This window comes from Diabrotica undecimpunctata, chromosome 8 (genome assembly GCF_040954645.1).
Source record: "Diabrotica undecimpunctata isolate CICGRU chromosome 8, icDiaUnde3, whole genome shotgun sequence".
Lineage (NCBI taxonomy): Eukaryota > Metazoa > Arthropoda > Insecta > Coleoptera > Chrysomelidae > Diabrotica > Diabrotica undecimpunctata.
This window is the reverse complement of record NC_092810.1, coordinates 88,923,115-88,937,489: the sequence shown is the minus strand read 5'-3', so window position 1 is coordinate 88,937,489 and position 14,375 is coordinate 88,923,115. Positions and strand designations below refer to the sequence as shown.

The following is a 14,375-nucleotide window of genomic DNA, read 5'->3' as shown; positions in this document are numbered from 1 at the left end:
ACGCACGTACTGCTAGATAGGTAGCAACATAGTGAAAAATTAATAAATATTATTTGGTCTCTTTATATTATAATCCTTTAACTTATTTCATTTGTTCTGATTATTCTTTATTTGGTTCTAGTTAGTCAAATGGTTATGTAGCTTAATTATATTTAAGCTACATTCGCTTAAAATCCTAGAAGATGGAATATATTTCAATTTCACAACCGTTAACCAAAAATTTTATCATCCACCTGGAAGCTAAACACACTTCTTGACTTCGGACACAGTCCGTATTCCTTCTTCCTTTGAGTTTCACTTACATACTGTTTGGACCAAATATTTCAGCTTCCTTCTTTTTATAGTCAATATAACTTCAGGTCCTTTCGTCATCCGGTGTATCATGTTTATCATTCTATCGAGTCCATAGACGGCAAATAGGATCCAGTGTCATGTGAAACCTTATCATTCTATCTAACCCATTCTATGAGAAAACTTCAAGAGTCGGAAAAAGCAGACACATTATTCATTGATTTACGGCAAATATTCATTTTTAAAAGTTTTTTTTTATTTTCATCTTTATCATTTTATGTATCTAGTAATAATAATTAATAAATTTGTGAATCATTTTTTAATACATGCATTCGACAAGATAAAGCTTGTTTCTTTAAGTACTACCTATAGACAGGATTATTCCTGCAGTTGACTCGGTACTGAATAAAATCCAAATCCGTAGATATTGTGGCTTCATTTTAATAGTGGTACAGTGTTTAAGCGGACAGACAGGTTAAGTGACTAGAATTTTGTAAAAATGGCAACTAATTCCAAAAAACTTGTAAGTTTTTGTTTTAATTTTTCGTATAATTATTTTCTTCAATAGGTTTCATATTTATTTATATTATTTATATATATAATATTTTCATGTATACGAATAAATTTTGACTTGTGGTTTCTTTTTCATCATTTTCAATTATTTCTTAATTTAAAATTCTTGTTTTTGTTTTTTATTTAAGTGAAAAAGTTAAAATATTTTGTCTGTCTCTTTTGTCTAAGAGAAAATGTTGTGAAGGTGCTTTAGGCAATATAAGTCTTAACTCACTAGTATGAAATTCTAATTCCTTTTTTGTGCTAGTTTTTTTGTAGAAATATATAATTAAATTTTGGTAAAAAGTAATGTGATATGTCGTTTTATCTTTGTCTATATGCGCTTGTGTCATCTCTTAACTATTTAAAAAATAAAATCATACCTCTGCAAAAAATAGTAGATTGTAAATTTCAAACTGGTCGTGTTTGAGATACGTTTGTTACCTGGTCAAGTTAAACCTGAACCTAAAAAACCTATACCAGGTATTTGTGGTGTTGGCGAGCAATTACCTTGGTATTTTGTTCCTTTAAACTTTTACCTTTTTTTCCTTCAAAACCTGTTTTCCACTGTTCCAGTTTCTTTCTTATTCGATGCTGACCGAATAATTTTTAGAGGTACCCTATCATACGATTTTTCAAGATCAATGAATACTTATAATAATAAAAATAGGATCTGTATCAGTATTGTGTTATGTCTTGTACAAATTTGAACTAATTTTCGGATATTTCGGTTTCCTGTCGAATACAATTACTCTCGATCATATTTTTATAGTGTGACTAAGTAGTTTTTTGGCCAATAGCTTGTGTACTGTTAAGATTTCTTGTGTTTTTGTAATGTTTTTGTAAACAAGTACCTTATCATTATTACTCCTTACCAAAATATGAACAATTTGGTTAGAAAAACAAATTTTTAAAATAATACACATACGTATTTTCGGTTTTTTGGTTAATTTCTTTTTGTTTCTTTTATAGATCGTGTCGAGGGAAAGTCATTCCTTAGTGTCAGCCCATTACAAATTGGATTTCCACCCGCGCATCTCGTCGATTCACGAAGTCATAGCCCGGAATCGTTACCTGTACCTGGTATTCCCCAAGGCTCACGGCGATCTACATTCCTACGTGAGATCGAGAAAAAGGCTCCGGGAATCCGAGGCGAAGAAGCTATTTAGGCAAATCGCGGAGACGGTTCAGGTGTGCCACGAAAACGGGATCGTTTTGAGAGATTTGAAGTTAAGGAAGTTCGTGTTCGCAGATCAACAAAAGTAAGTTTTATCAATTATTTTTCAAAATATATAAATATAGACTTTAAGATATTTATTATTATTATTTAAGATATATATATATATATATATATATATATATATATATATATATATATATATATATATTGATTTATAGTATAAATTTATAAATCAATATTTAAAACAGTACGGTCGAAAAAATAATTTGAAAAATATATATATACATATATATATATATATATATATATATATATATATATATATACATATAAATATATATATATATATATATATATATATATATATATATATATATATATATAATGATAGATATATAGATTTATAAAATCAACAAAAAGGTTATTGCGAGTAAATAGTAAAACTAAGGTAAAAATAACGGCATATCTCGTAACAAGGAAAAAAAAATAGGTATGAAATGTGGAAAAAATGCGTATTTCTGACTATTTGGTCGTTATCAGTACATCCTCCGTGGATTGTTATTTGTTGCTCTGAAAGCTCACGATTTTCTAACATTATTGCCAGAAATTTGCCGCACTGCACCTTTCCCAATTTAATGTTCTTATAACTTGCCTGCACCGTAGTTTTAATTTTTTTTTGTAATGTCACAAAAAGGATCCAAGTTCAACAACATACCTCTCCATGCTTATAAAAAGGAGTGTTTTAAATAAACGAGGGGATATGATGTCATCCAATCTGTTGAACCAATAACTACCAGACTGTGCCTGTCTGAGACTGTGGGTTCAATACACCACGCAGCACCGAATGCCGGGGAAATTTTTATCCCCAATACGGCGCGTCCCAATGGCTAATAGGGAACTTCCAATGGTATTATATAGCACAGTGTAAATAAGGTATAGCCAAATAAACACCCTCGGATCAACTGAGAACATGACATAGAGGCTACAGCTTTGTAATTAACTGTCACACACACACACAAACAAAATATACATCTCAATGCAGATCTGTACCATGCTAAATCAGCGAATCACCAGACAGTAGCACCACAACTGACTCATCATACGGTGCGACCAATCTCGAGGTGCAACATAATGATGTTCATGTGGTGCATAAGACGACTCTGAGTGGCACATGAGGCTACAAAAAACCAAAATGTAGAGGGAACGGGCAGAGAGGTCTCTGTTCCAAATAGAACTTACTGTTGCTGAGAAAATCGTCTTGATACAAGAACTCTAGATATACCAGGGTCAAATAAAAGGTCCGTCGTGTCCATTGTCTACCAAAGTCCATATAGACAAGGCGAAAAGCTAGGGTTCGTTCGTAAAATGGGTAGATAATCTAAATCTGTATTTGTCTCTTTATCGCAAAGAAATTGGTCATTTCTTATAACATCATGGAATGAACAAGGAACTTAAATTAATCACAAATTGAATATATTTCTCACACTGTATATTTTCGAGAAAGAATCGAAACACTGCATACTTATTGTTAAATAATCATAGCAATTTATTCGGTTAATTTTGTGACGAGATCCAATCCCAGATCATTAATGTTTCAAAATCGCCTGTACACACTTGACACATGTAATGCAATGTAATATGTAATAGTTGCGGCAAAACTCTTTGAGAAATAAAATTTCTCAACGTCCAGAGAGAACAAGAAATAGAAATGAAGGGAGACAACCAGATCGCTGATCGAAAGAACAAGCGGCTATTGAGAAATCGATAATGCGTCGACAGGGATGGACTGGACAAAACCGTACCTGAAATTCTATTTTTTTGTTGTAGATATCGTTTTCATACATGTATTTATTTTTTGCAAATTTTGCATATCATTTTATTTTGGGCTTATCAAGAATGTTTAATCTTCAAAGATTAAAGTAAAACGTTTTGGCGAATTTCCATTACCAGCGAACAATAAAAGTATCAATATTTAAAATATACTAGGATTTAAAAGTGATACATGTGGCGCATGTGGTTTGTTTCACTGCCAGTCTCGTCGTAAATATTTTTTTCTAAATAGAAAAAATCTAATATATATTCTAAATATAATATATATTGGGGAGGTCCTTGATATCGGTCTTGTTATTGATGCAAGTTGCTTGCTTTTTAATATGTATCACCTTCAATATACATATTTTATTATAGTTTGGCTCTATTTCTAAAATCTGTATATTTTCAAAATCTAAAGAATGGTTATTTTCTAAAGAATGCTCTAGTGCTAATGCTTTAGTGTTATGTTTATATTAGGTTGGGTTTCTTATAATGTTTTTATTAATAATTCGTCTGTGTAAGTACTAATACATATGTCCGATATACGACGAGTTACATTCTTTACAATTTATTTTATAAATTACATCTGAATGACTTGACTGTCTGTATTGACAAGAGGTTTGAATTTTGGAAAATATTTATTCTATATTTTTAGTGATTTATGCCAAAAATTTATGTAAATACCCAGATAGGATTTTTGACATTTGTTCGGACATTAAAATATAGAAATTACACAAAATTATTATGCGTCTGCATAGGACTATTGTTATTGTTTGGAATAGTGTTCTGTTGATTTTTAATGCCAAAGCTCTACCGTTTCTAATAAGAGGATTATAAAATTCCGGTTGGTAATTATTTTGTTTAAAATATTTTTTATTTTTCCCCGATTTTCGGAATGATATTGTGAGCTGGACAATTTAATTGCTCCGTCTTAATTTCATTTTTTGCCTAGCACTATTCTCTTCCTTTTGTGAGTATGTTGCAATACTAAATTTCCTTACTATCTATATTGTTGTTCTTTGTGTTTGTATAATGATATTTCTCATATATTTTTTTACTGTACGTATCGATGTGATGCGATTTTTTGAATCCTTGACTAAAATAATATCGCGTCAAGAACTTGGCCAGCAGCCATATTAAATTTAATCTCTCTAACTAAATGCTGTCAAAATTGTTAACCGGGAATCAAGTTTAAAGGTTGTACTGTTTATTAATTGGTGGGTGGTTGTTCCTTAATTGGTAGTTTTGCTTTGATGCTGAGGTTATCTACTATTTCCTAATACTACGGATTGATAGTGAATTTTTACATTCAAATTTATTTTAAAATAAGTAAATGTTTTTGTTTGTCTTTTCCTCTTAAATTTAGAATGATTTTCTAGGTGTTGTATCATTTCCTAATTATTTTATATTCCTAAATATTATATATATATATATATATATATATATATATATATTTAGGTCAGCAGTAAACAAGATAAAACGGGCTAATGCAATTGCCAACGTCTTAATTAATATGTAACCTAAGAATAAAAGCGAACGAACCTGTAACAATATGTATAATTTTTATTCCAGTGCAGTGAAATACCTATAAAAAATTGGTTTTGATCTTATTTATTATTTCCGATTTTACTTAGTGTTGAACGGGCCAGCTAGGCCCTGTACTCATCGATGTGATGCAATTTTTTGAATCCTTGACTAAAATAACATCGCGTTAAGAACTTGGCCAGCAGCCATATTAAATTTAATCTCTATAACAAAATACTGTCAAAATTGTTAACCGGGGGTCAAGTTTAAAGGTTGGACTGTTTAATAATTGGTGGGTGGTTGTTCCTTAATTGGTAGTTTTGCTTTGAAGCTGAGGTTATCTACTATTTCATAATACTACGGATTGATAGTGAATTTTTACATTCAAATTTATTTTAAAATAAGTAAATGTTTTTGTTTGTATCTTCCTTTTTAATTTGTAATGATTTTCGAGTTTTCGATAAAACTTCATATGCTCTGTTAGATTTGACGCTGACAAAATCTAATACTGAAAGAGTAGCTGATATTTAAATTGATATATAGTAGAACCCCGATTATCCGTGCTCCACGGGACCGGAAATGGCACAGATAATTGAAAAGCAAGGATAATCAGAACATTTATTTCCCATATATGATACATATCTACACGTATACACATGTAGCTATCATAAAAAGATAAGAGAAAAAATAAATCTCGTAAGTTCAAACTAACTTTTAAATTACAGAAAAAGATACATAACAGAAAAAATAGTATGTTTAGGCAGCTATGATTTTGAAAAAAGTCACTCACTTTGGCCTGTGTTAGAAATCTTTGATTTTTTTTTAATTTTCAGAAGTTTTCTGCGGAAGTTCAAAATATCGACAAGGTTTGAAGGTTCTCGGTGCACAACATAGTCTAGTAGAATATTGGCAGCTTCTTCAGCCTCCTAATTAGTTACTCTTTTGATTGATACCACCTTATCATTTTAGGAGAGTAGCGACTCTTCTCTAGCACGCAGTGGCAAATGACAAGCGAATGATTTCCAGCGATTCCCGAGCACTGTCGGTATTGCATTATGCGTCTTACTCACGGCGTATAAAGTTTATGTCGAATATAATTTACGGTAACCTATTTCGATTAAACTTCAAAAATGTAATTTGAGTAATGGAAAATCATAGCACGGATAATCCGCAGCCCGGATGATCCGCACACGGATAATCCTGGTTCTGTACTCACCAGATCCTTTTTTACGTGGTTTGACGTTTTATGTGCTGTGAATGTGGTGTGCCGTGTAAATAATTTCCTTTTGAGAATAACATTTTTTTTATTCAAAATATTTTTATTCAAGCATTCAACTATTGTCCCATTAATGAAGGTGACTTTCTCAGGAAGATAGGTGTTTTCGCAGAACATTCCTAAAATATGTTCTACTGATATCTGATAAAGTTTCTTCGACGGGACCTAATGATTGGCTATCTATTGTATATCCCGAAACCGGTCCCATCCTTGTTATCAACAATAAAAAATTAATTTGGATCGCAAATATTGGTCTCTATTTTTGTCAACATATACACAATGTAATAACTTTGTTAAAGCGTTGTTCCAAATGCAAAGAAAATTATTTCCATGATTACATCGTGAAGAATAAGGTATTTATATATGTAAATAATCAAGTATCTTCTTTTCCAACGCGTATCATTTCCAAGTGTAATTTCAGCTGTATATTTGTTATACACACAATTTAGAAAAAATGATTTCTGGAGTTCCAGATACGAAAGCAGGTACGTTAACAATATACTAAATAATAATTTCCTATTGCGCATCATTATTTTCAATGCTTCTATATTTAATAATCCATCTGTCCACTCCTGTTACTGCAACTGTAAGCCTATTATTTTTGTTGTTTTTGACTCATTTATGAATCAAATTTTTACATCATACAAAAATCCAGATAAATCTTCATAATATACAATATATAAGCCATACATTGTTTTATAGATCTCTTCTATTCATAACTTTAATAATATCATCACATGATTTTTTCGGTTTTCATTTTTATTCGTCTCTTTGGAATCCATGTTGGGTATCCATTTATGTTTTTCTTGATAGTCGATTATCTTCTATCATATTTTTCTACCAGGATAGCAGTTTTCTCTTTATTATTTCTGTAAGTGATGTCTCTGTACTCATTATTTCTTTGATTTTGTTCCTTCTTCCGTAATTATATAACATCTATCCGGAAACACCTTCGCCAAAAAATTTACTATTATTGATTTTTTGCGTGAAAATAAAAATTCTTTTGTGACATTTATGACTGTTATAAATGTGAGCAACATAATTTGTATAGCTGTTTAAATAATGTACAAATAATTAAGTAATAAACGGTGTTAACAAGAGCTACTGTAGATAATATATTAACAATACTGCAGGTGATTTACAATAATTGTATGGTATTGTATTGTATGGTAATATTATCGCTGTAAAACTAAAATTTTAGGGCAATATTTTCATTAAAACTAGAAAAAGTCGAAAGTATCGTCATAAATAACGATTTATAAAAAAATACTATAATCAACCATCTATCATTGCATGGGTAGTCTTTTCTTACTATTATTTCCTTCGGAACCCCCTACCGGAAGACTCAGTACCCGACTGTGAGAACCGGATGTCAAACATCTTTTGTCCTACTAATAGGCTCAAGACAGGGGCCAGCGTGAAGTCCGAAGCAAAAATATAATTCTGCAACAAGTTTTTCATGTTTTAACTTTTACCTGAATCCCCTCGGCACGTTATGGTTGTCGCTAAACATATATAACTACGAAAAAAGCTTCTTTTTACACTTCTGCACAAAGCACTCACCGACAAAGACATTAGATAAAACTGTTGGCGAAATTTTTTAATACAGTGTCAAGAAGTAAGTAGATTTTTTTATGGGACAGGTAGTTTTGCTATGGTCCATAATAAACAGTATTTTTAGAGAAATATAATCTCGTTAAAAGCGTACGATTGTTTTGTGTTTATTTTAGAGGGGATATTTGAGTATGTGTCACTGAATAGTGGTCCAGCTGTCTCAGGTAATGAGTATATATGTATATATTTAAAATTATTTTATGAAGGGTCTTCCAATAGGAACTTCCGAAATTTGACAGTTGGTAGCCGTCATAATTTTTAAGCTTCATCTATCAAATTGGCTGTCATTTATTTAGTTTTTTTTGCTAAATCACTAGGATATATAATCTTATAACAACACGTGCAAATGATAAAATTGTTTTATCAAAATGGGTGTTCTATTCGAGCACAGTTCGCCCATTTTACTAGCCACTGAGATCGTGCGCTTTGATCGCGTTAGACTCTTTCTTGGGATGTTCTTTTAAGTCACAGATATATGCGAATAAGCCACAGCCCACAGCCACCTCAAAGCCAATTTGACCCGTGCCATCGGTCAAATTCAGCCTGATTTGTACGCCACGGAAGTCACGAGTCACGGAAAATTGGACACTTCGTCAATTCGAATATGCGCCACCTAGCCAAGCTGCAGCAGGCATATCTTATTCTTTCAACAACCGTTGACTGTCCACTCCTGGACGTAAGCCGCCTCTTGGCGTTTCCATTTTAATTTGTGTCTTGCTACAGGGTGTCATTGTCTTTCACATCGCCCAGTCATATTTTTGTAGGTCGACCCACACCTCTCTTATGTAAGCTAGGTCTCCATTGTACGATGCGTTTAGTCCACCTGGTATAATCTTGTGTGGCAACATGTCTTACCCAAGACCACTTCAATGAAGCAGTGCGTTGTATTACGCTCTCTACTGTTGTTCTTCTACGTATTTCTTCATTGCGGGCGCGATCTTTTAAAATTATTCCCAACATAAGTCGTTCCACTGCACACTGTGTTACTATCATTTTGTATGTCATCACTGGAAGGATGCAATAATTGAAAACTTCTGCCTTGAGATTTATGGAAATTTTATTGTTCCTGAGAACAATTCTAAGTTTACCAACGGCAGCACATATCATGCGGATTCATCGGTCATCAACTTTATTAAATGACCCTAGTAAGTAGTTTCTCCTATCCTTTCTATTACTTTCATTTTCAAGCATATTCTTTCTTTAGCATTTCTTGTAGTTGGTTGAGTTCACTTCCGATTATGACAATATCGTCCGCAAAGAGGATATATATATATATATATATATATATATATATATATATATATATATATATATATATATATATATATATATATATATATCTGTGTCTGTCGCAGGTCTGTTTTCCTGATCAGTCGTAAACAATTTTCTAATTTTTTTTTCTTATTTCTTATTTTCTTATTTGTTATATAAGGGCGCTTTCCTGTCCTTGCATGTATTATAACAGTTATATATTATTGGTTTTGAGTCATCCAAATGGTCTTCAAACGTATATTTGAAAATAAAATAAAAAAACGCAATGTCTACTCTTTCACCTTTTTCACATTTCAGAACCATCAAATTGCTATTTACAAACAACTTTGCCTGAAATGATTTCTCATTAACATGTTTAAATTATACCTTACATTAGACTGCTATCTGAAACGATAATTAAATTATATTTTGTAAAACAGTCAGAAACTCAATAACTAGTCAGTATTTTGAAATTAAGAATCAAGATATAAATAAAGTAGCAATTGCTTCATTTCGTATAGGTGGCTGTGATGTTGGCAAATTTGCTTGGCCGCTATAGAGTTTGTGTTATTTTCATCTTGTCGTTGCAAAATAACATACCTGTAAAGCGGTAGCAATGGTTTTTTTCGTATGATTAAGCAATGAGAGTCAGTGTGGGTAAACAGTTTAAATGATTATTTTTTAATAAATACAAATATATATTTATTCTCTTGATGTATAATAGTCTCATATGTCACAATATTTGATGAACTTTATGTCAGAATCATTATGTGTAGATGTCGTCTGTCATTAATACGTGCTGATATAGTCGAGTTTGACTAAAAAAGAAAAAAATTAAGCGGAATTTGCTGATGGTTGTTCAGTTATTCAAAATATATCAAGTATATCAGTATATCAATAACCTACGATATGCTAATGGCACTGTTATATTCGCGTATTCTCCCACCAAAAAAACTGAAACAAATTATGAATAATCTGGGCATAGTAAGTAGAGCCTGAATATGGTTTGAAAATAAATATATAAAAAACCACAGTAATGATCATCGATAGAAACAGAAACAACGAAACAGAGATAAGATACATGGTTGTAAAAAACACAAAATTACGCCTTGTTCGAGCAGTAACCTGGAAACGTCAGAAACATGGACCATAAAAAAGCCGATTCGAAGCGTATAATGGCATTGGAAATGTTGGTTTACCGTAGAATGTTGCGCATATCATCAGAATATACCAGGAACCAGATATCGTAAAACACATTAAGATAGGACGTCTGAGGTGGGTAGGCCATGTAATGCGGATGGAGCAAACCGACCCAGCTAGAAAAACGCTCCTTGATAGACCTATTGGTCAAAGAAGGAGAGGAAGACCCAGAACAAGATTCCTAGATAACATAGATCAAGATATAAGAAATATGGAAATACGTGCTTGGCGGAGGAAGGCGATGGATAGGGACGACTGGAAAAAAATTCTTGGGGAGGCTAGGACCCACACAGGGTTGTAAAGCCAAAATGATAATGATGATGTTGTGTATATCATGGACCGACCGCACACCTCACGAATAGTTCAATACCAGAAGAACTTAACATAAAAACCTAGCTTCACCACACCACCAACTACCAACCAAAATATTTTGGACATATAACTAGAAGAAGAGAAGGCATGTAACGAATGATAGTTGAAGGCAATGTAGCGGACAAAAGATCCAAAGGAATATCTCCAACACGCGCAGGAGAGAGATAATTGAACAGTAGTCAAACAAATTACATGACGTTACTACATCCTTACGAAGGAGAAAAGATAGAGGAGGAGGAGGTTCATTTATTTATTTTAACGGATTTTAAAACACTTGACAACAAAAACAACTTGGCACTTGAATAGCACAGTATGAATAGCCGGTTCAATACCAGCTAGTTCTTCCTATACGTTCCAAAAACTAATATTCTACGTCATTCCAATGAAGAAACTGTTAAAAAGTAGAAACATTGGAACTTTTTAGGTCTGGAACTCGATGAAAACCTCTTTTTCGAAATGTAGTTCCCAAACTTTTACTCTAAATTAAATATTTTCTGATTCGTAACTTAAAAACAATTCTCAGTCAGAAATGTATATTAATTGTTTATTACGTTCATATTTATTCTAGACCGATTTATGAAATACTTTTTAGGGGATATCAAAGCTATAGCACATTTCAAAATGATTGATAGTACAAATTTTATAGCAAAGATTTAAATACAGGGTTGGTCAATGCAAAATAAACGTAATAATTGATACCTTCTTATCTGAATTTTCACTCGACTTTAATATGACCACCCCGACAAACCTCAAATACAATATATCATACAATGCAAATGAGCAAACCACACAAAATGAGGATTAAACAATAACTGAACGCCTCAGTGACGGAGAGTATAAAATTAATTTAATATAAAAAAAAACTCAAATGTCAAATATTACGTACCCACATTAATTTTTATAAAAATACTAAATATTGGCTTAGGACATTTCCTTACAATTTAATAATAAATATATTTCGGATACTAGCATCATATAAATTAGTAGTATAAATATACAATTACATACCTGAATACATAAGTTGTCTTCTTTATAAGGAGGCATCATCATCATCATCAGTTTCTTTATTTCCCGCAGAAATAATAATTGGTGCTATTGGTTATTGGTCTATTAACATATCGAGTTTTCAGAATGTTTCTTCCTCTGCTATGACACGTCTTATAGATTTTTGCCAATTGTCAGGTGAACTTTTTGATATGGATAAGATGAGATAATAGTTGACGAACATCTTGAAGTTTAAATGTTGTATTATTTCTTGTGACATATCCCTTCATTTGAGCACAGATTAGTTCTATAGGGTTAAGTTCACAGTGATAAGGTGGTAATAGCAAATCGCAACACTAACTCCATGTTCTTTTGCTATTTCATCTACATTATACTTCTTAAATTTTGGTGAATATTGTTTGCATAGCTACAATAACTCTTTTTTGAGTAAACCTTCTGCTGGTACTACCATTTCTTTGGTTATAATTTCTTCTTTCTCTATGAGCGCAGATTTTCTATTGTCTCATAAACGAATTCTAATTCACGTAAAGTTTTCCACGATTTATCTCTTTTAATGTTTGACAAACATTCGTCTTCATTAATGTCTACTAAAAGTTTATTCAAAGTAGGAATCTCTTTTGTAAATACAATGAATGAACCTTTTCTTCGAATCGATTGTTTCACAGTATCGTTTTCCAATTTTCTTCTATTTATGATTTTTTCATATCGCTTCTCTGATATTGTTGTTCGATTAAGTTTTTTTGGACGTGTCTCCCTTTTTTCAATATTTTTCTCTAATTTACTCAAATATCGTATGTTTAATTGCAAAATTTTGTTATTTTCTTTTCTTAGCTGTAAACCCAATTTAACATTATGGCATTGGTTAAATCGCCATATTCTCTATACACCAAACCTTATAAACCTCATTTGCTTCACTAATTTTCCTTTAGAATTATTACAAATACCAACAGTAACGTTATTAAAAATACAAATAACTGGTCCGAAGTATGCCTATGAGGCATCTGCTATTGCCTAATTCAGCTACACGTGGAACCATGCACTTCAAAGTATATGATTATAATCTTTAAAGACATCACTAAATACTTCCTGTTTTCCAATGTTGCCGTTTTCAAATAAAAAATAGTCAAAGTGAAATGTTTTTAAAATAAAATAAATATAAATGTGTTCTTTTGAATATAACTGTTTATTTCGTATAAGCACGACGAAGTACATATTTTTTAAACTTCAGCGACAAACTTCTTTTGTCGAAATCTGTCACGTAATAAGAAATACTATCAAGAAAGCTTTTAAATACGCTATAATACTTTTTTTCTTTGATCTAAGGATCAAAAACAACAAAATTTTTTCTGTAAAAGGGATTTTTATACTTTCATAACTGTAATATTTAAAAACGGCCTCCATTGGAATATATGCATCGTTTATTCCAAACGTGACATTTGTGTCATACTTTGTACTTGGTTACGAGTATATTTCTAATCGAATAATTTCATTTTTGGTCTCTTTCCAAACCATATTTTAAAATTAAACACCCTTTGAAACATCTGTGATTGGATTCACCCTAATGAGAAAGAACATTACGGGCTACATCGTTTTCCTTATACATATTTTTTTTATTTTAAGGGGACTGTTAAATTCCACACTGTCTAAGCTTAATCATTAGTGTGACATCACTTGTAATTCTGTTAAGTAGTCAACAAAACAATCATCTTGGTATTAGCTCGTTCCCAAATAAAAAATAATGTTATTTTTATGTCTTAAATTGCCAACAATCAAACACTATTACTTCTCAACGTTCTTTAAACGCAGGTCTAAGTAGGAAAAAGACGATTTGATAAATTGATGAAACTCACCAATTATTCAAGTGCTGTTTGTGCCGCAACTCTACACAGTTTGGAAATCGTTTTATTGTGAAGAAATTCGCTATTGTTTTCATTACAAAACAAAAAACTGGGTTGACACACCTTGAACGATGAATTTTTCGGTTTCGAGAATTACGAACCAACATGATAGTATCATATTGAAGATATTTTCGTGGTTTTCTATATTTATACGAGTCGTGGTGTAATTCTGATGTGGTAACTCATCCCACAAAAACGTTTCGTCATTACCTTTGCCAATGATTAACACGGGGATTTGAAAATATAGTCCACTATGCACACTAATATATATATATATATATATATATATATATATATATATATATATATATATATATATATACATATATATATATATATATACGTATATATATATATACATATATATACGTATATATATATATATATATATATATATATA

At 31.5% G+C, this 14,375-nt stretch overlaps 1 protein-coding gene across 1 annotated transcript in view; it reads left to right on the top strand.

Annotated features, from left to right (window-relative positions):
* trbl (tribbles pseudokinase 2) overlaps positions 1-14,375 on the top strand; it is a 90,073-nt gene that overhangs the window by 21,335 nt on the left and 54,363 nt on the right. Inside the window, exon 3 of the mRNA XM_072540574.1 lies at positions 1,816-2,105. Within this exon, the coding sequence (XP_072396675.1) occupies positions 1,816-2,105 (290 nt within the window). The remainder of the gene's footprint in view (positions 1-1,815; positions 2,106-14,375) is intronic.